Source organism: Camelina sativa, chromosome 11 (genome assembly GCF_030686135.1).
Source record: "Camelina sativa cultivar CO46 ecotype springtype chromosome 11, ASM3068613v1".
Taxonomy (NCBI): Eukaryota; Viridiplantae; Streptophyta; class Magnoliopsida; order Brassicales; family Brassicaceae; genus Camelina; species Camelina sativa.
In genome coordinates, this window is record NC_141890.1 from 31083856 (window position 1) to 31104628 (window position 20773).

A 20773-nucleotide genomic window follows, 5' to 3' on the forward strand; every position below is an offset into this window, starting at 1 on the left:
ATAGATTTATATATAGTCAAATCTTCCATAAACATTTTATGAATCATCATATATCTTCCATTAATATCCAAAATATAAGTTTTTTCATCATTTGTTGTTTACTATTTCGGTTTTTAGAACACATGATTTAATATTCATATATCAAAACTAAATTTAGATTTACTTTAGAAGATAAAATTTCATAATCTTAATAGAATAAATCTTTTATATATGTTCATTTACAACAGAGAAAACAAGATAAAAAAAAAAAAGAGAGACATAATCTGTCCGATCACAATAAAAAAAATCTTACTTAACAATCATCTTCTATGTTTTTTTACTATTCTCTTGACCATATTAAAGCTTACTCTCTCCATCTCTCACTCCTTTCGTATCTTTTCTTTCAGCTTCATCTTTATCCAAACAAGCTCTGTCGTAGTTTGAGTAGAAAGGTATAAGATGATAACTGGGTGGGTGGCCGGACGAGAACAATTTATCCTTATGCAAATATCGACAATTGTTGCTATTCATGTTGTAGAGACCGAGCCGATCACTAGCCGCCACTGATACGACGTCGCTACTTGGGAACCAAAAGGGTTGCACATAATCATCTTCCAACGCTGTAATTTTTGCGTCTTCCACTTTTACCCAAGACTTTCTCAAACTGTTCTCCAAAACCCATAACTCAGCTCCGTTTCTTGATTCCGAATATTGAGTAACACCTAGCTTTCCTTCGTAGCTGACCAAGATGAGACTGTTATCGCCTAATAGTACGTCCGGAACAGAGAAAATAGACCAAGTTTTGGTTCGCATACAGAACCGGATCACGTTGTTCTTCCTTGTTAACCAATGCAAGAAATCGTATGTTGATACCGGTATTGCTTCTCTCGGGAAAAACTCTGATAACTCGAAATCATTCAGTCGCTTCCACGCGAAGGAATCAGAATCGAAGACCTCACAGTTGTGATTATAGAAACCCTCCTTGTTCATCCATGTCCTTGGTTCAGAAACCCTAATGATCTTATACCAAAACGGGGTCAAAGAAATCACCATTAAACCGGTTGCGATCGTCAGATATCGAGTTTTAGGGTTTGGTATGATCCGGAACTGCTTTGTAGCAGGTTTACAAACGATGTACTCTGGTATCGTTTTGGCTCCTTTAAACCTATCACCGATACAGAGCAAAATCCCATGATGTGTATCACAAGCTTGGATCTTTGCGTTGTTCTGAGGAAGAAACTGAAGCGAGATTTGGGTTTTATCTTCTTTTTCTTCTTGTTCTGCTTCAACGCCGGGGACGAAACGGGGGCGATACCTAAACCATTTGTCCTCGTAATGAACAAAATAGCCGAAAACAGAGTTGGCTCTATGGAGATGATGATCGATAAATCTCAACTCGTAACTTCGTTTGTTGCACTCTTTGTTTTGTAGACGGAATCTTGCAATCTCCGTCGCTGAACAATGAGAGAGGATCTCTTGAATCACGTCTTGGTTCAACATCGCGCGTGGACAGAGAAAAAACCTTTGAGAGGATTGTTTTTAGATTGATCAGAGAAAAAGAGGCTTTTCGTATCTGAAAGTTGGATGGCTCTATCCTTTATCTATATATAGAGAATAAAATAATTACCCTAATCCATAAATAAATAGTAATTTGTCGAGGACTTGGGGGTACAAAATTTTCTTTTCTTATTTGCGATTTTCCAAAATAAAAAAGAAAAAAAAGAAGCAAAACAACAACATTAAATCACCTTTTCCGTTTAATTTATAGTATATTTCATTTTTTCCTTTTCATATTTTTCTCCTTGAACGACATGTCAATCTTTTTACATTAAGTTTCTATTCCTAATAGCAGTAAGTTTTTAATGATTTTATTAAATGTTAATGTGTCTCTGTTCTGGTTTTTTTTGTTGAATGTCTTTTTGAAAAACTTGAACAATTGTGTGTTTATAATTTTTTTTTATCATAGAAATACAATTTATTTGATGTATCAAAATTGTTCTTAAAAAGAGTATATAAAAAAAAATTATGAAATATTTAAGACTAAAAAACCAAATCTTTGATTGGTTGTTCAATGTTCTGTTTTTGTCAACAACACCAATTTTAAATGGTTCAAGAACCTAAACCAGAGGAATAGAGTTCACATAATTGAATGATGTCATTGGGTAAATACTTGCACTTTGTGCTAAATTATTTGTCTTGGAATTTAAGGTATTTGAAATTAAAAAAAAAAACAAAAAAAAAATCTTAAAATAGCCTTGCATCCATGGTGATTGTTTTACAAATGTATTTAACTTACCCAAGATATATTTTAGAGAGTTGAGGATATGAAAAAAAGAGATTTAAATAACAATATAATAACAAAAAACAAATACTTCTACAAGAGTGTTATCTTCCATTTTTCTTCATATTCCTTATTCTCGAATCTCGATCATCTACAAATACTTATACTCCTTTTTTTATTCAACGTCATCTTTATGCAAACAAACTCTCTCGAAGTTTGAGTAGAAAGGGAGGTAATAGTAGAAATCTGGTATCGTATACAAATAACGATAGTTGTCGTTACTCATGTTGTAGAGACCGAGCTTACCACTGGCCGCCCTTGATATGGTGTCATTACTTGGGAACCATATAGGTTCTTCATTGGAGATATCATCCTCTAACGCTTTGATTTTCACATCTTCAAATCTTACCCACGATGTTCCAAAACTCTTCTCCAAAACCCATATATTGGATCCTTCTCCCCATCTCGAATGGATCACACCTAGTTTCCCTTCGTAACTGACCAAGAGGAGACAGTTATCGTCTACTAGTTCGTCCGGAACTGGGAAGGTAGACCAAGTTTCCGTTCGCATGCAGAACCGCATCACATTGTTCTTCTCCGTTAACCAATGCAAGCAACCGTAGGCCGATACCGGTTGCACTCCTCTATGATAAAACTCGGAAGATTCCAAGTTACTCAGTCTCTTCCACGCGTCCGAATCGGAATCGTAAACTTCACAAGAGAGATTATAGGCATTTATATAAGAAAATCTAATGATCTTACACCGAAACGGGTTAGAGGATACCACCATTAAACCGGTTGCGACAGTGTGAAACCGAGTCTCCGGATTTGGTATTAACCGGTACTGTTTTGTAGCCGGTTTACAGACGATGTAATGTGGTATTCTTCCCCACAAATTATCATCTTTGACACAGAGCAAAATGCCATGATGTGTATCACAAGCTTTGATCTCTGCATTATTGCGACAGGGAGGACGAATATCCAGACTGATTCGGTTTTTTTCTTTACTATCGAAAACAGAGACAAAACTGGAGTGATACCAATAATAGGGCGCAAACTTTTTGTTCCGGACCTCTCGGTAAAGAAATATGTAACCGAAGAAAGAGTTGGTTCTATGGAGATTACGATTAATAAAACTCAACTCGTAACTTCGTTTGTTGCACTCTTTGTTCAGTAGACGAAACTTTGCCATCTCCGTTGCAGGACAATAAGACATGATCTCTAGCATCACGTCTTCGTTCATCATCGTTGTCGGAGAATTATTCATCGTCGCCATTGTGTAGAGGAATAATTATTCTGATTAGATCAAATAGAAAAAGTTTTTTTTTTCGAATATGAAATGTTGGATGATTAATCCCCTACTTATAGTGAAAAGGATACCCTAATTTGTCAAGAATAATTAATTATAAGCAACTTAATTAATAGAGGTTATCTATTGGAGATTGTTTACTACCTCCATTTTGTTCTTTATATATTATTACTAAAAGTTATGTTGGTTTCCTTTTAAACCGATGCATCTCTTATATCAATAAGGTTTCAAATAGAAATAAATGTGATACTGTAATTATCAATTATTTTAGTGGGAGTTATTGGTTTGAGATTTGGATAGAGTTTTAAAGATTTTTAAATGCTAGGTAAAATTTGTTGTTAAAGTTTAGTGTTACTAGTTTGTGATTTGTGATTTGTAAAAAATCATTTAAAATCTTAACAAATTTGAGTTTTTTGATTCAGACTTTTATAAAGTTATTAAAGGTTTTATGTTATTCAATTAAAACAAAAGAATCATTTAAAATCTTAACAAATTTGGGTTTTTTGATTCAGACTTTTATAAAGTTATTAAAGGTTTTATGTTATTCAATTAAAACAAAAGAATCTAGGATTATTAATGAGTTCAATTATTATATTATTGGTTCATGCTTATAGACACTTTTTATACAAAACAAAGTCATGAAAAGTATCATAAAAATACATATATTTTTTGGAGGATTTTACAAGAGTTTAGAAAACTAATCAACAAAACTCTCTAGTAATCTTTAACAATCTTTCATTTATTCACTTTTAATGATTTTATTGAACTCTTCAAAAATCTTCATAAATTAGAATCTTCATAAATCTTCACTTATTCACTTTTAATGATTTTGTTGGACTTTATTTTTTTTTCTTTGTAAGACAAATCAATCACTAAGTAATATTTAGGTTTCTAATTGTAGTATTTTTTAATGAGTTTCAGATATTGGTATGCAGTTTTGTTTTTTTTTTGTTATAGATTTTAATTTTTAATTTTTAAAATATTGAATGATAATTTGCTTATTTTTATTTCTTGTTGTCAACTATAGAAAAGATATTATAGTTTCTCAGTCTTTGGTCTTTAATTTTAATTTTCTGTTTTCAAAACTAGTGAAATGAATTTACAAACATTTATTAATAAAAATGATTGTATTTTAATTAAAATTAAAACTCATTAACTATGTATATTTATCTGATCATAGATATCAAACTTTGGTTGTATATGTATGTTTATGGATAATCATGTAATTTCTGGTTCAAGATACTAAAATTAGATGTTAAAAAAAAGATATCAAACTTTGGTTTATCAATATATTAAAATTAATTTTATAACAATTAACAGTATATAAAATTGTTTTGTGAAATTTATATATAGCATTTTCCTTTAATAAATGGAAAATTAGTCTCTGTTATAAAGAAAAATTTTGAGAGGGAAAATGCTAAATCATAGGTTGTGTACATTTTCTTTAAACATTGGCTACGAAAATCATCAAAGACTGGTTTCCCTGATATTTAGAGAAACCTAGATGTTAGTTTTTGTTGTCTATCTTTCTTTAATAGACCTGAATGATAATATAATTTAAATAAAAATCACTTATTGCCTATCAAATCTTTTGTTTGTGTCAACAAGTACTGCTAAATAAAAATGGTTGAATAAACATATAATGTTGGCCTGGGTTGGGTATGCCCATTGTCGATGGTATATTAGAGAGTGTTCATGTATGTAGCATGCATGATATATACATTCGGATAGAAAATATTTGGGGTGTGAATGGTTACAGCGGTTGGGGCAGACAAATCCGTCTGCGGATTGGACCGCTTTTTATTTATCATTCAGCAAATGTAGTCCGCAGTGGTGCGGTCCAAATAAAGCAGAGAGAAGACCGCTGCAGACCAACTGAGTACCACTTTTGCATATAAATAGGATTAATTCGCAGCGGTCTGTAGTCCGCCCCAAAAATAGAGCTGTCCAGATCGCAAACGGATTTGGCCGCCCTGACCGCATTAATCATTCAAACCCTTAATCATTAACTCATTTGCACCAAATTGTGCACATTGAGTATCATAAACTGATCTATTTGTTTACACTTCCGCTAAAGCATTATGTATAGCTTGCCTTGTTATAAGTAATTTTTGAAACATTTTAATTTCCAAATATATGTACTAAGGCGTATATATAGTGTTTCTGCAACCGTACGTAAATACTAACATATATGCATCTCTATTCAATAACCAACACAATGTTTTTCTCAAAGGATATGATTGGGCTCATGATATTTCTTTGATAAATAAGCCAAGTTTTCTCACACAAAGCGAATTAATTAAAGATCAAAATAATCGTCTTATATCCATTGTTCTACGTACCATATCCTACTCACAAAGTTAGACGACTTTCTATTAGCACTGTTCATAGGCTTCACTCATTTTTGTTTGTTTCGTATAGTAATTATGCTATAGCTTGTCGGCCGTTTTTATCCATTACTAGGTTCGGACCCGCACGTACGTGCGAGGTTGATTTCAAAAACTAAGTTTACGATCAAGTTTGCAATATGTTATGTACGTGTTAGATTATATTGTAAGCGTATTTTATATAAATATTATTAACATTCATAGTCCAAATTCGTTGATTTGTTACTACTTCGGTATAGAGAAAAAAATGATTTGATTGTTTTTATTATTATTAGTGGCACATTAAAAAAATGTAAGAGAAAGGTGATATGTTTAAAGTTTAAACACATCTCTTCCCTTTCTGTGAACTATGAAACCGTTTCATCCCAAATCGGAACTAACTGAAGACCCGTCCCAGACCGGAACTAACAGAAAACCCATCCCAGACCGGAACTAACAAAAAAAACTCGTCTCATATCCTCCCGTGAACTATCAAACCGATAAAATTTACCAGTAATATTAATTAAAATTTGTCAAATCAAATGACCTAAATTTTGTAGCTGGATAAATCTATCTCGTTAGACCTGCCTTGTAATGATTTTGCTATTTTTTAACTATAGAAACCCATCCCGCGAAACCCATAAGAGAAATGTGTTCCATTCATCTTGTTTGATTTTGCAAAACCTATGGATAACAAACGTTTCAATAAAAAAATTATAATATACAAATTACTTTAAGATTGTATAATATAGAATAGGCATGGGCATAAAAACCGTATCCGAATACCCAACCCAAAATCCGACCCAAAAACTGGGTTTGGTTTGGATACGGGTTTACCTACAAAACTCTATTGGTTTCTATTTTCTAATACCGTGGGTTCGGGTTAGGGTCATGATTGGATAATACTCGATATCCATTCGGGTATCCATCATAACCCGAATATATAAATATATTAAAAAACTATTTATAATATTTAGCATTAATATAATTCAATTACCCAAAATTTTAGTTATAATGTTGAATATTTCAATTTTCAATTAGTTTTAAACCTAAACATCAAAAATAATCAAAATATCTAAAATTATTTCTTAGATAAGTCAAAATTTAACTAAATTTATTTAAATATTTTTTTACGATACCTAAACCCGGTAATACTTGAACCAAACCGAACCCATATATCAAAAAATAACCAATGGGTTCTATTTACCTAAATCCGTTTATCTGAACCTCATGGGATAATATCCGAACCTTAAGGGTTGCACGAATCTCCATAGAAATTAAACTATTTCATATATATTATAAACTATTAAACTATTTCACATATATTCTTTCGTGCGGGGTTTTTTATAAATTTGATTTTACTTTAAAATAATGAGAAGAGTTATAGTAGTTAAATTTTGATTAAAAAAAAAAAAAATCGACCCAAGGACCATAATTTTAGAAGTCCATTAATATTTTAATAGATCATATGTTGAAAATTAATTGGATCTCATTCTTTGTATTGGTTGAAGTTTATTAAAAGGGAAAAACAAAAAATAAAACAAAAACAAAAAGAAAAGAAAAAAATGAAACGACAAAAACATCATTCTTGCCGTCTCCGCCTTCAGTTTCGCCTGAGAAAACAATTTCTTATTTTACCTGTCAGCCAATGGATCTCTTCCTTGATACCTTTTCCTTTTCCTTCATTCTTCTCATTTCTACCTTCGATTCCTATTTCTTATGAATCTCTAAATCTTCTGAGCTTAATCCTATGAGGCTATGACCATCATAGGTAAATCTAATCACCTCTCTTTCATATTAGTATTATTTTCCGACAAAATCAAATCAGATTCAAGTCGATTTGCTATGTTTTAGATTTGAGTCTTGAGTTACTCATATTGGGATTTTTTGTGTGTTTCATGAACTTTTAAATTTGTGAGCGAGGGTTTTTTTTTTGCTTCTTTTTTTCTTTCTAAATCAAGTTTCCGATCCAGATTAATTATAAAATGCTCAGATTTGCTGTTGTTGGTACAATGTAAGTTTAAGACTTGAAGCTCTTTAATTAGATTGACTCCATTTGCTGGATTTGCTTTAGCTTCCATGTCACTGGTATTAGTTTTGGAGTTACGATCCCCTCTCTCTCTCACACACACTCTAAGTAAGCACAAAGCTTAATTAATTAATTAGTTACAATAAGTTGTTGTTTTTTTTTTTTATTATTATTAGCAGCAGCCCCAATTGGGTTTTGACGTTATTTACCAAATTCCATCATCCTTCTCCTGTATTCAATTTGAATCCGTCGACTTGAGCTGTCTCTTCAATCTTTATATTATTTCTTTGCTGCCGCTCCTTTGTTTTTCTCATTAATTGTTTGTTCAGTTTTGCAGAGGAGAGAAACGAAAAAGAATGGAAAGCATTGTTATGGGATGTGAGATTAACGCATGCACGCAGTTCAAGTGCAACAGCACAAAACCTCTTTATAATGGCTTATCAAGTAGAGTAATCATGTTTCAGATTTTAGTTCTTATCATAGTCATATATATATATTTATTGACTCCTTTTTAATCTCTCATCTTAACTCAACGATTTGCTTATCATCATCATCTCATACTTTGCTTTTGGTATCAGACAAAGTGAAAACAAATCAGACTGAGACAATAACAGAATAATAATAGTACATGTTTTTTTTTTTTTTTTTTACTATTGAGAATACAAATAGGATCATAATGTATATTTGATTTGATGCAAAGGCAAAAGTGGGATTCCAGGCCTCCTCATATAACCGAAATAAAGATATGCTCAGGCTATAGCAAACTTATATCTGAGTGTATGAATTCTTGTGGTCTAAGAGATTTATATTTTCTTGATTGCACAGATTTGCTGGACTTGCTTTCATATTTTCATCTACTATCCTCCATTCCTCCTACAGATCCTGGTACGTTTTTATATACTTTCAAACCTTATATACATTAAGTCAATGGTAAGGTGCAGTTCACCGTATTTTGTATTATTACATGATGAAAAAAATTTCAATATAGAGGAGCTAAAGTATGGTGAATAAAACTAATAAAGATTCTAAAGGTTACTTGATCAAAAAAAAATTTCTGTTCGTCATAGAAATTCATTGCATTTCTCTATTTTCTTCATAGAAATGTTTATAGCTGGATAAACAGATTTATACATAATCTAAAATTCTAAACTGCTAGAAAACGACAACAAATCACTTATTCTCAACCTTCAGCTTTAGTGTCTCGATCTTTTTGTCAGTCAAATCCACATCATTCGTATGCTCACCATTTTCTTCTTCATATTTCTCCAAATGTATTGGTTGTCTAGACAACTTCTTGGGTGTTAATGATTGTTCAGATGCATAGACTCGCTTAGATGATGATGATGGGGTAGATTCATAGACTCACTTATTGCTTCCAAGTATGAACTATACTGACTCTTATCCTCCATGTTGTTTTGAAGGCCTTGAGATTGGAAACATGTGTGAAACCATCGGTGGCAGCCATATGAAGGTGATTTTCTATTTTCTATTCAGTTTGTTTGTATGTTTGATGAGTTTAATATTGACGTTCTATACTATGGTTTATATAGTAGTTGATGTTGCTTTGGGTGAAAGGTAGAATATTCGCTGCATTGAATAGAAGATTTTCTGTTTTTGATTTGATTTTGTATTTTGATATGATATAGGATAGTAAGAATAGGGATTGGATCAAATTGTTTCCCTTTTCTGTTTTGACTATTGATTTACTTATTTATTGAGGTACGAACAAATGGTAATTAAGAGGTAAGGGTTGGTGTGATTGCCTGAAATGAGAATATATGTGATTATACTGAAATATATGCAGTTAATGATTTGATTTTATTTCGCCTCTTGTTATGATACGCTAGAGGATCATGAGGGATTCTGTTAGTTGACATTTTTATATTTCCTCCGCAATTATGATGATTATGATGTATTTTTTTTATTTCTTTTATCCTACATGTAAAAGAAGAAGAAGAGAGTGTTTAGATACACTTATAATATATCAGGGATTCTAAACAAAACTGTTTTAGACAACTTACCATTCACCACAAACGTCACCATAGTAAATAATTGCCATATATGTTCGTCAATTATTCAGCAAAAAACACAGCGAATCCAAACAGCTTTGTTTCAATTATATACCATAACAATTATGTTGCCATAATCATCACCATAGTAAATTATTTCCATATCGTAATTTAATCTGCTAAAATTATGCGAATGAAAACAATATTGATATCAAAAACTTACCATAATATCAATCATGTTAAACAAAAACAGTTACAATTTTAATGCAATCAACAATCATCTTCTACCATATCTCTTCAAACAAATAAGAAAATGAAAACATTAACTGAAAATCTAGAATTGATTTTCCGAATATTCTACAATTACCACAATCGCAACAACTCAAATAAAACTTCTATATAAACAAGAGAATACGACATACACTTAAAAACACATGAAACGTAGAAAAATAGATCAAAAATTCACCTTAGTAGAAGAGATGGCTCCCAATGATGGTTTCACTCATGTCTTCAAACTTAAGGCCTTCAAAACAACATGGAAAATAAGAGTCAACATTATGCATATGTAGAAGCAGTATACCACATACACTAGAGAGACTCTAGAGATGATTTTGGCTCATACCGCAGTAAGTTTATTATTTTTTCAAAAACTTTTGACATATTTTATATATGTTCCAATGATCTTGGAAGGTTTTCTAAATATATAATTTCGTTATTTCTCATTGTTAGGGTACCCTCATTCATGCTACTGTTAAGAAGCAGCACTTGAACAAGTTTCAAAGGCGTATTGTCTTTGGTGAGTGGCGAATAATAGAGAACTTTTAACTTACAAGAGCCTCCTGAAAGTTTCAGGATAGGTACGTATAATGTATTGTTTGTTTAAATTATATATAGCTTAATATTTCTAATATTAGTATTAAATATTTTTTTAATATTTTCTAATGCAGATGTTGTTGGCCAAGTGCTTTCTATTGGTGACATGAAAACGTCAGAGCTCAGTGACAAACCGAAAAAGAGATTAGAGGTTGAGCTACGAGACACAAGGTAGTGATTACAGATTTTCTCTCTTGAGAAAGAGCTAAAACATAATAAAGACAAAATATTTTCAATGCATTGACCAGCATCTGCCATGTACTTTGTGTGGAAAGTTTGATGACAATAATTGGACAGCATGTCATGATGCAAATGATGCAATGGTCATTACAAGATTTTGATTGTTGATAAAGACGGAAACCCTCATAAGGAAACTATGAATGTTGTTTTCAAAGAAGTAAGGAAACTATGAATGTTGTTTTCAAAGAAGTAAGGAAACTATGAATGTTGTTTTCAAAGAAGTGTTTCAAAATTTGAAATACCTCTTAGAAATCATTCCTCAAGGTAAGAACATTTCTTTAGTGTTATCTGTATTTTAATATTTTTTAAGATTTAAATTTTTACGTATTTTTGAATATATAACCTATACCACTTCTGATATTCGAAAAAGATATTACAATGGATGAAAAGACTGTCGAAGATGGTGTAGAGAGTATGGTTTTTGTTACAGAGAAACGTTTTTGTGAAGGAATTTCGTTGTATGTATTATCTCAAGGATAAATGATTTATCTTTATTGTTAAGATTATTTTGTAATAAGTTAATGTGGTTTTTCCTGTTTGAAGTATACCTACTATATCTATCGTAAGTTTATTTCAAAAAAAATTCCATACTATTAAAAACTTTTGTTTTCTATAAATAAATATTTGATTCCTTTGTTAGATTTATAAAAATATTGAATATAAACTATTTTCTTTAATTATTCTTTGTCAATCATAGATAATCACAAAACAGAGACAAGATTAAAAAGCAACACATTGCGATGAATATGAAACATGAAAAACTTACAAGTAACAAATGATGATGTATTCTTTATTCCACAGCCAGTTTGTTAGTGTACTCATCTTAATGTAAAAAAACAAATTCGTATTAGAGTTTAGTATACTTTAAAACCCGTAATTATTTATACTTAAAATTGGTTTAGCTACTTATCTTTGATATCGTCGTCCTCAACTGTTTCATATCCTGAAAAAGGTCAATAAAACCCAAAATTAAAAAGAAGAATTGACAAGTATACAATGTAATTTTATAAAATTTTAATAAAAAGAATATGAATCAAACTTATTTCTAAAGGATCAACAAGTCTCATACCGGATTTACATTGGACAAATTCCGCGTCAAGGCTATATTCAAACGAAATGCATCAATTAGATATTTAGATTACAAATTAAATAATAAATTAAACTGTTGGTTTAATTAGATAAATAGATCCAACTATTAACTTACCAGTTCAATCGATTTCCAGTAACATCAAAAAGCAGTTATTGTAGTGGTGGATCTGAGTTTGTCCTAAGGAAATCGGTTGACATGTTTGATGAATTAACAACAACTCTATTTAGAACGCTACTTTTTTGAAAAAAATAAGATATTAAAATCTTCAAAACCAACAAAAACCAGGTTTAAAATAATCTGTAAGAATACAGATCTCACATCGAAAGTCCATTAAAACGATAGACAAAAAGTATGTGAGAAGGCAAATAACAAATTCAATTGTTAAACGAAATTGAAACAACAATTTCAACTGTTAACTTACTTGTTCAGACAATCAGTATTCTAACTGGATTTCAGAAAAAAAGAGAATAACGATTTAGATTCAGCTGTAATCGTATATGCTTCGTTGAGAATAAGAGTCGAAGAGGAGTGGAGAAGAAGATCCAATTTTGTATGTCCTTTCGTTCTCTTCTTTTTTTTCTTTTCACAAAACACCTAATAACATTTCATGGGTGTTACGGCCCAGTTAAAGTGAAATCATACAGGCTCATTAACATGTTGTGGGTATTATGTACAAAATGACCCAATAGGCCAATACTAACACTAATACCATTATTTTATAAAAATTACAACTAAACTTAAAAAAACCTATGATAAATAATAATCATACAATCACAAAAATCTAAAATTAAACAAGAAATAGTTTGAGAAGAAAAAAATTCAAAATAAACTCCGCACGTTTTGGTTAAAATTAAAATAAACCCGCAGGAAATTTTCAAGCATAAGTTCAAAATAAAAATTAAATACATAATATGTTATATAACAATTAAAAATTTTAAACTAGATGAATTATCTATAAATTAACAAGAAGAAAAAGTCAATTAATTTTGTAATATTTATATTATAACATATGATATATAAATATACTATATTTGTGTTTGTGTTACTCCATACGGGATGTCCAAAAATTCCTGTTTTTGCCTAAATGTCGTTTTTAATCAGAAATAAAAAGTATCTCATGCAACAGGAATTTAGGAAAGAGTGTATGACACAATTAGATGGGACACGACGAAACGGAAAAGGAATTACATCCACCCTTAAATATTTGGATTTGTCTAAAACAGGATTTAGATAATCGAACGAGATAGTTTGATGATAGAGCTTTAATCGAGTTTTTGGATTGGATTCGGATTCGCCTCAAAGATTATCGGATGAATCATATCAATTTGCTGGAATCGATTTTTGTTTTGGACACACCTTTTTGTGTTTGTCGTTTCATCTTTTTTCTTTGTTTTTTTTTTTTTTTTTTGAAGTAATCTTTGTTTTCTTTGTTCAATACATATAATTGTTAATGAATATTGGACCCAATAATGACCCAACTTTTTACAAACGAACCATCTCCAAAATAAATTTGGACTTCAATATTAATGGCCTATTACTTTTGCTATGACATTTTAACATATAGACTTACATAATCTTTAATTTTATGATAAAACTAACAGTATAAAAGTTTCTAAACATTAAAAAAAAATGTCCCCGCACGTACGTGCGGGTCGATCACTAGTATGAAGTAAAACAGAGGTAAATGATGATATATTTTTTTCAGAAAATAAATAAAAATACGATAACAACATGGAATACTTGGATATACATTTATCTTCTCATATTCCCTCTCCATCGGCACGCCTTTGCTTGGTAATTGGCTTTTCTATTCATACCAACTCTGACGTAGTCTGAGTAGGAAGGGATCATACATTTTCTGACTCGTAAGGTAAGACATATTCTTGATCAAATATTGATAGTTATTGCGAGTTTGCGACCATATATCAACAAAAATAATTTCATATTAATTAAAATTAAAATTCATTAAATATGTGTAGGTCTCTCTGATCACATATATCAAATTTTGATTTATGAACTTATTATTTTTATAACAACGAACCATATAGAATATTGATTGGTGAAAATTTGTATATTCTATTTTCCGTTCAATAAATGGAAAAATAGTTTATGTGAAAAAGGAAGTTCTTGAGAAAAAAAATCCAAAATAATAGGGTTTGTACATTTTCTTTGAAAATTGGCTACTAAAATCAAAGACTAGTTTCCATTTACAGAAACCTTTTTTTAAAAAAAAAAATTGATGAATGGGTGATTGATTTGTTCAAAAACAATGTTAAAAACTACAAACATAAATTGCGTAATTGTTTTAAAGAAACAAAACAAAACAGAATAATTAAAATTTGATCTCTTATACAAAAGCTGATGTGTTTATGTTTAGAACCAAAAAAAAAAAAGTTATACAAAATTTGATTTTTTTATTTATTAAGAATGCAGAAGTTGTGCCTATATATGTATACGGAACCAAGACAATGAAGAGCATTAGCCAATTCAAAGTGAGACCAATACCACTACAGTTTCACATGTAACAGGAGAAAACGGTTCAACTAAACTTTTGTGCAAGAAACACTTCATACTTCAAAGTTGTATCAACGAGAGAACATAGTAAACGAATACTCCAGTTAAAACAGAGTTGGTCTAATTCCAAATGCGAAATTCAATATAAATAAGCAAAACATAAAACCAATATCTTAACATAAAAAGTAAGAATCCCAAAACAAAGTTATAACGCATAACATAAACCAGTAGATTTAAAGATAGCATAATCCAAAATCAAAAGAAATAATCAAAAAAGCATAAACCAAATCCAAAGTTGCAAAGAGACATTGTTGCATCTAAAGGTATCAACGATGGATAAAAGAGACAATATCATCCAAAAAGGCTAATTTTTGTAAGAGAGTTTCGTCATCTTTGGCCTTCAAGACTCTCCATCGGTCCATCACTTCCCTCTTCTTCTCTTGATCTGGAACCCGACCCCAATCCATTTTCACTGCATCTTCATCCCTGCCAAGATAAGCAACCGAACGAAGCAAAACCCAGTGGCTAAACCAATCTCCTCCTTGTCCATAATTCATCACATCCTTTTGACCACCTTCCAGCTTCTGAATTCTTTCACTCCTTTTTGAATCTTCAGCAGCAATCGTTCCTGTTAACGGGGTTCCCCAAATCTTCTCATACAGTTCAAAATCTTTAAGATCAAGAGGTTTCAAAGCAGACAGTTTAAGATCATGGTTTTTATGGTTTTTAACCATGATATAAGTGTGCTTTTTGAGTCTTTTGAGTTGTTTCCTAGGTTGCTTTTGAGTCTTTATAGGATTAGGTACTCATTGACACGGATGGAACATAATAGAGCTAAAATATGAAGATTTGGAGCATAATGGGTGTTCTTAATATTAATTCTTGATTGATCACCTAGAATTAATAACTTAGAAAAATAAATTGTTATGAGAATATAATTGATTTTCCAGATTAAACCATTGATGAGCAAAATTACTTCTTGCAAAGAGATTTGATTTAGTAATTTTGTGAACAATCTAAACTTGTTTTTATAGCTGATTTTTAACCTTGAATTTTGCAAAGAGATTTGAATTTTTTCGGGTTTTAAATTTAGATAATATTTGCATATAGAACTGATTTATTTTACAATTGTTTTTAGAGTTTTAGATCTGATTTTAACTGATTGAATCCTAATTTATTAATTGATTTAATATTTCATAAATTTCTGAGAATTTCCCTAGACCTAGCGTTTTTAATTTCTGAATTTACAACACTTTTGAATTCTGTTTTTGTATTGCTTTTAAATTAATATTTTGATTTAGCATAATTAAAAGATTAATAAGTCTATTGTGTGATCTAGAGTATCTGTGGATTCGACCCCTAGAGTATTACAACTGCGAGGCTGTTAGTACCAATAGGGTATTACAATTTGAGCTTATCATGAGTGATGTAATTTTTGACATGCATTGTAATGAAGCAATCATACCTCGTCATCCTCCCTCCAAAACCGTAGAGGGACAACCTTCTTGCCACTCGTTTTCATTTTCTTTGCAGCATTGGTGTCTTCAGACGAAAAACCTTCACTCACACGCTTCTGTCCTTGCCGGAAACACAGATCTCCTTCTCCTTAGCTATCTCAGCTTTGGAAGGTGTTTCTTTCTTTTTGGAAACTTCTTCATTATACAAAGAAGCTTCATCTTTCTCAGAGAGATCTTCTCCACTACTGTCCTCTTCTTCCTCCTCAGACGATGAGACTCAGATTTCCTTCTCCTTGGCTATCATCTCTGCTTTGGAAGGAGTTTGTTCCTTCGTGGAATCCGAGGAAGTCTCATCCTCCTCGTAGCTCTCTTCTTTTCCTCCTCGGAGGAGTCACAAATCTTTTTCTCCTTGGCTATCTCAGCTTTGGAAGGAGTTTGTTCTGTGGTGAGCTCCTCTTGCTCAGAATCGGAGGAAACCTCATCCTCCTCGGAGCTCTGTTCACCACAATGTTCTTCTTCTTCTTGAGACGACGAAGATTTAGTCTGCAAACTCAAGGTGTATTTAGTATGAGTAGTAACTGATGGTCCGGATGGAGTGGATATTTGTTCCTCTTCGTTAGAGGAAGACTCATATGATGAAGAACTTACTGAAGAAGTATCATTTTTAGTCACCATTTGTAAGTGAGAATCAAAAGGAAACACTTCGGTGTCTCTAAAAGTTATGAGCAGGGAGTGATATTGAATGGAGGGAATGGAGTACTTAAACCCAAAAAACATGCATGACAGCATCAGGAAAATTGTAATATATTCACTCATTGTTCTCTTTCTAGTTTTTTTTTTTTTTTTTTTTTTTTTTTTTTTTTTTTTTTGTGGAGACTAAAGAAAAAAAGATTGAAAGAGTCGTGACATAGTAACCCAGACGACGACACACATCAATAATTATTGAGAATTATTGAATGGGTTACAAAAATTTGAATCTTGAAAATTCACTCTTGGCCCCACAATATGAGTCTAGTTCCAAACTTCCACTACCAAATAAACCATATCTTGAAGACAAAATCTCTAAATATTAACCACAAATTGTATACAAATATCTCATTGTTTTCGATTTCGTGTTTTTTTTTTCATGTATGAAACTACGAACTCTGCTTTGAATACTGACCAAAAAACTATGTCCTCTGCTTTTTCATGGATCTTCTCCTTCTTCTTCTCTATTTTTGATGAAAAGCTAAGTAAGCTCAGAATCTGAAGCATGACCAGTTTGTTGTCTACGTATTCCTGGGCTTAGAGGACTCATTGGACTCATAGGCAATCTATTATCTTTCCTTGCTTTGATGCTTCTTCCAAATGGACTCAATGGTGATGCTTTTGGCGATGATCTTGCTTTTACCGGTGAAGTTCCTGTGGATCTCAACTTCTCTGAACCTGCATTGATGATATTAACGTAAAGATAGTTGTCTTTTTGATGATCTAACAACTTAAAAATCATGCATGTCAATATAGTGATAATTAGAGTGATTAGGACTAACCTAAGCTTGGACTTTTTCTGAGCTTTGCCATTTCGCCGCTCTTCTTTAAACCTGAGACCTTTTTGATGGGAGCTTCTGAGTAGACTGATCTTGTATCTGAGTATTCAGATATTGTATCTAAACTCAATGACTTTGTATCTCTTGTAATCATGGCATTGGGTGGATCTTCAACAACTGAAACGCTTTCAGATTCACTACTTCCCTCTAAGCCTTCTTTTGTGTTTGGATTCATCTTCTCTCTTTCCAGAACCCGGTATGAGTATAGTTGGAAAGGGATTAGGTTCACGGACGCCGTGTGAGACCCTACATCACCTGGGAACTTTCTCAAGAACCTTGCTTCTAAATCCCAACAATCAACTAGTGGAGTTTGCATTTGAGGATGACCATGATCTGGATTCACAACCAGGAACTTCTTGAAGTAACGTAGTATCCGACAAACCGAAGAGAAGTTAGGACGCTGACTCGGTTCTGAGTGCCAACACCGTTTAATAAGACTAACGAGGTATTTTGGTGAAGGGAATGGGAATAGAGGTCTCTCTCCCATCCTAATGTTAATGGCCATTTGTTCACCTTGAAGATGACTATCTTCAAATGGAACTTTACCTGTTATGAGCTCAAAACACACCATTCCAAAGCTATATACATCAGCTTTATGCGTCAACTTGGATTTAGGAGTTTTACCATTCAGGTCTTGCTCCATCTCTGCTAGAACTTCAGGTGCGTACCATATCACAGGATCAGGAGTGCCTGGTCTCGAGGATGACCGAGAAGACTGAGCTTTGACACAAGATAAACCAAATCCAGAGATTTTCGCATGGAAATAACCATCAGTATGGCTCCTCTCTTTCAAAAGAATGTTCATAGGGTTTAAATCTCCATGGAAGATATCGTTTCCATGGAGATACTCCATTCCCCTTGCAACTTGCAGCATGATATCAATCACTACTGGTACCGAGAAGAGATATCTTCTTCTTGGTCCGCAGTTCTCTTTCATGTAACTCTGCAAATCTTTGTGCATCAGCTCCATAACCAAGAAACATTCTTTCCTTTCTTCATCATAGAATCCACATAGGTACTGAAGTATATTAGAATGACAAAGCGCTAAAAGAGATGAAATCTCAGAACTTAGCGGCTCAAGATCGCTGAAAAAGTGCCTTAGTGCAAAGCGATCACCTAGCCATTGAATCTCCTTGTAGTGTCCATCTGCATCTAACCGTCTCTTCACCTGGTAGTCTTTTGAACCAAGAAGTATAGAGCTTGGAAACAGTTTCCCGTTAAACTGCTCCAAACCAGTTAACTTCTTTAAAAGCAAGTCAGCTAAACGCTTCCCGGTTTTGCCAATATCATCGCTGTCTGATTTCCTCTTCTGTTGTAATGCCTCCACCAGATTCCATCTATCTTCTCTCCAAGAATTCTCAAACCGGCTGAGAATATCCCTTGGTACCAAGTACTGTTTCCCAAACCTCCACTGAAACAGCTTAGGATCATTCCACTCTATATCATACTTTCTTGAGAACACAACTCTCCTTCTGTCCATCTCAGAAGGGTCAAAACCAGAAATCTCCCCAGCGGCCTCGATGGATTCAACAACGGCAGAGAAATAACAGAACAAGTTGTGTATATGAAACTCAACACAATCTTTGTTTTGATGAAGATTGATAACTTTACCCCACCAGTCACTACTGTCCATACAATGCTTAACGTACAACTCACCTTCTTTGAAAACTCTGTAAAGCTCCCTTAAAGGTTGTTCAAGAGCTCTCCATTTAGTCTGCTTCTCTTCAAGCTTGAGATTCTGTCTGATCTCTTCTGCAACGGTGTTGAAAGCTAAACTGAAGATATCTAACAAGAGACAGCATTGTCTTTGGTTGATCAAGATATCATCTTGTAATACCATAAGTGCATTAAGACTTCCAAGAACTTCGCCGATTTGTCTGAATTGCTCCATCAGACAGCAAATGTTCTGTTGTGAAAATCCTCAAAATCTCTTTTATCTCTCTAATCAAAACCAACAAAACTGTTGAATGAACCAATCAAAATTTCAATTACAGCAGATCAGAATTAGACCAAAGAAACATTTCAGACATTATTAAATAGGGTTTTGAGGCAAAAACAAAAACCTAAAACGAAGATCCTTTTATAGAAAGTCAAGAATCGATCAATGGAGCGAGCATACAAAAATCACATAATACAATCACAAAAAAATACTGATCACACCAAACAAGAATCTCATCAAACCGGCATTTAGAATCTTTAAGAGAGAATGGAAATATCAACCGTCTCAATTTTACCTGTAGAGAACGTCTCTCACCGTACCGGACAATGAACTTAGATTCACGGGCAGGATTCAAAGGAGAAAGGAATCAAAAGGTGGACAGAAACGTTTTTTTTCTTTTTTTCTTTCCCAGAATTGTGATTAATCGTTGAAAACATGTCCTGGTTCGTTGGAGTAATAATGTCATCCTGCGAGTTTTGTCATACTATAAGATACTTTTTATGTTATGGTCGTCACGTCGCCAAATTATCCATGCGTCCTGCAGATTTTTACTCAGCACTAAATGATTCAATACGTGAATGTGTTGTGCTGTCGAACAAAAAAAAATATCGATATGTGGCATGACAACATTTTATAGACGAATTAAATAAACAGAAATGATGTGTTTTAAAAATTTACTAATTGTGTTTTAAAAAAATGCAACTCCAGTTTGGTTTACAAACCAAAATTTACAAATGGATTGGGTTTTCAGATCCTTAATTTGGAAATTTTCTGTTTCCTCCGAATCTTCTCATGGAGTCAGCTATGAACTCATCTCAGGTGCAGTCTTTACAAAAAAACTTGATCGATTAAATCTTCTGCTTATTCTTTTGGATACATGCTATAGGGCACTAAATGTGTCATTTATACGGTACATATATCTTTTGATATGTCCAATACCAAGTTGTTGTCAAGAAACAAAGAAGGTGTAATGATCGTGAATTCACCTGCTCAGATAATAACAAGAATATTGAGTGTGGTGTACACATCTTGAAAGATGGATATGATGACTATTTTGACTGTGAACCTAAAGCTGTAGGGAACATCTGCTACCAAATTGTT

The 20773-nt window shown here is 32.5% G+C and overlaps 4 protein-coding genes and 1 long non-coding RNA gene across 14 annotated transcripts; 1 reads left to right on the plus strand and 4 right to left on the minus strand.

Moving 5' to 3' along the window:
• Nucleotides 1-163: 163 nt before the first annotated feature.
• Nucleotides 164-1567, minus strand: LOC104728457 (F-box protein At5g49610-like). The gene has a single exon (XM_010447431.2). The coding sequence runs from the start codon at nucleotides 1477-1479 to the stop codon at nucleotides 337-339; it is 1143 nt and encodes a 380-aa protein (XP_010445733.2). The 5' UTR covers nucleotides 1480-1567; the 3' UTR covers nucleotides 164-336.
• A 652-nt stretch (nucleotides 1568-2219) lies between these two features.
• On the minus strand, nucleotides 2220-3705 carry LOC104724540 (F-box protein At5g49610-like). Its single transcript, XM_010443041.3, has one exon. It carries the CDS (start codon nucleotides 3534-3536, stop codon nucleotides 2436-2438), a length of 1101 nt encoding a protein of 366 aa, XP_010441343.2. The 5' UTR covers nucleotides 3537-3705; the 3' UTR covers nucleotides 2220-2435.
• A 3767-nt stretch (nucleotides 3706-7472) lies between these two features.
• LOC147934656 (uncharacterized) lies at nucleotides 7473-11272 on the plus strand. Of its 9 annotated transcripts, none has more exons than XR_015570499.1 (6): nucleotides 7473-7706; nucleotides 8294-8408; nucleotides 8790-8849; nucleotides 9386-9435; nucleotides 10703-10830; nucleotides 10921-11272. It is a non-coding gene; the product is annotated as an uncharacterized LOC147934656 (long non-coding RNA). The 9 variants fall into 9 exon arrangements; XR_015570500.1 differs by having other exon boundaries at nucleotides 7478-7706; nucleotides 8302-8408; XR_015570507.1 differs by having other exon boundaries at nucleotides 7479-7706; nucleotides 8294-8413.
• A 3742-nt stretch (nucleotides 11273-15014) lies between these two features.
• On the minus strand, nucleotides 15015-16822 carry LOC147934657 (GLABROUS1 enhancer-binding protein-like). The gene is made up of 3 exons (XM_087472726.1): nucleotides 16514-16822; nucleotides 16156-16263; nucleotides 15015-15478 (listed from the first exon to the last, which is right to left on the minus strand). The coding sequence occupies exons 1-3, from the start codon at nucleotides 16820-16822 to the stop codon at nucleotides 15017-15019; spliced, it is 879 nt and encodes a 292-aa protein (XP_087328852.1). The 3' UTR covers nucleotides 15015-15016.
• Nucleotides 16823-17047: 225 nt separating this feature from the next.
• On the minus strand, nucleotides 17048-20205 carry LOC104724541 (uncharacterized). 2 transcript variants are annotated; one of them, XM_087471811.1, is made up of 3 exons: nucleotides 19968-20205; nucleotides 17677-19693; nucleotides 17048-17572 (listed from the first exon to the last, which is right to left on the minus strand). In XM_087471811.1, the coding sequence occupies exons 2-3, from the start codon at nucleotides 19622-19624 to the stop codon at nucleotides 17376-17378; spliced, it is 2145 nt and encodes a 714-aa protein (XP_087327937.1). In that variant the 5' UTR covers nucleotides 19625-19693; nucleotides 19968-20205; the 3' UTR covers nucleotides 17048-17375. The 2 variants fall into 2 exon arrangements, with proteins under 2 accessions (XP_087327937.1, XP_010441344.2); XM_010443042.3 differs by lacking the exon at nucleotides 19968-20205 and having other exon boundaries at nucleotides 17677-19753.
• Between the last annotated feature and the right edge of the window lie 568 nt (nucleotides 20206-20773).

Excerpts from the sequence above, each read along its gene's own strand:
- LOC104728457 (XM_010447431.2), bottom strand. The coding sequence starts at position 1,479 with ATGTTGAACCAAGACGTGATTCAAGAGATCCTCTCTCATTGTTCAGCG.
- LOC104724540 (XM_010443041.3), bottom strand. The coding sequence starts at position 3,536 with ATGGCGACGATGAATAATTCTCCGACAACGATGATGAACGAAGACGTG.
- LOC147934657 (XM_087472726.1), bottom strand. The coding sequence starts at position 16,822 with ATGGTGACTAAAAATGATACTTCTTCAGTAAGTTCTTCATCATATGAG. Across the intron at positions 16,264-16,513 it reads CCGAGGAGGAAAAGAAGAGA|AAGCGTGTGAGTGAAGGTTT; the intron begins GCTACGAGGAGG and ends CGGCAAGGACAG. Across the intron at positions 15,479-16,155 it reads TTTGGAGGGAGGATGACGAG|ACTCAAAAGCAACCTAGGAA; the intron begins GTATGATTGCTT and ends AATCCTATAAAG.
- LOC104724541 (XM_087471811.1), bottom strand. The coding sequence starts at position 19,624 with ATGGAGCAATTCAGACAAATCGGCGAAGTTCTTGGAAGTCTTAATGCA. Across the intron at positions 17,573-17,676 it reads CAGAAAAAGTCCAAGCTTAG|GTTCAGAGAAGTTGAGATCC; the intron begins GTTAGTCCTAAT and ends TCATCAATGCAG.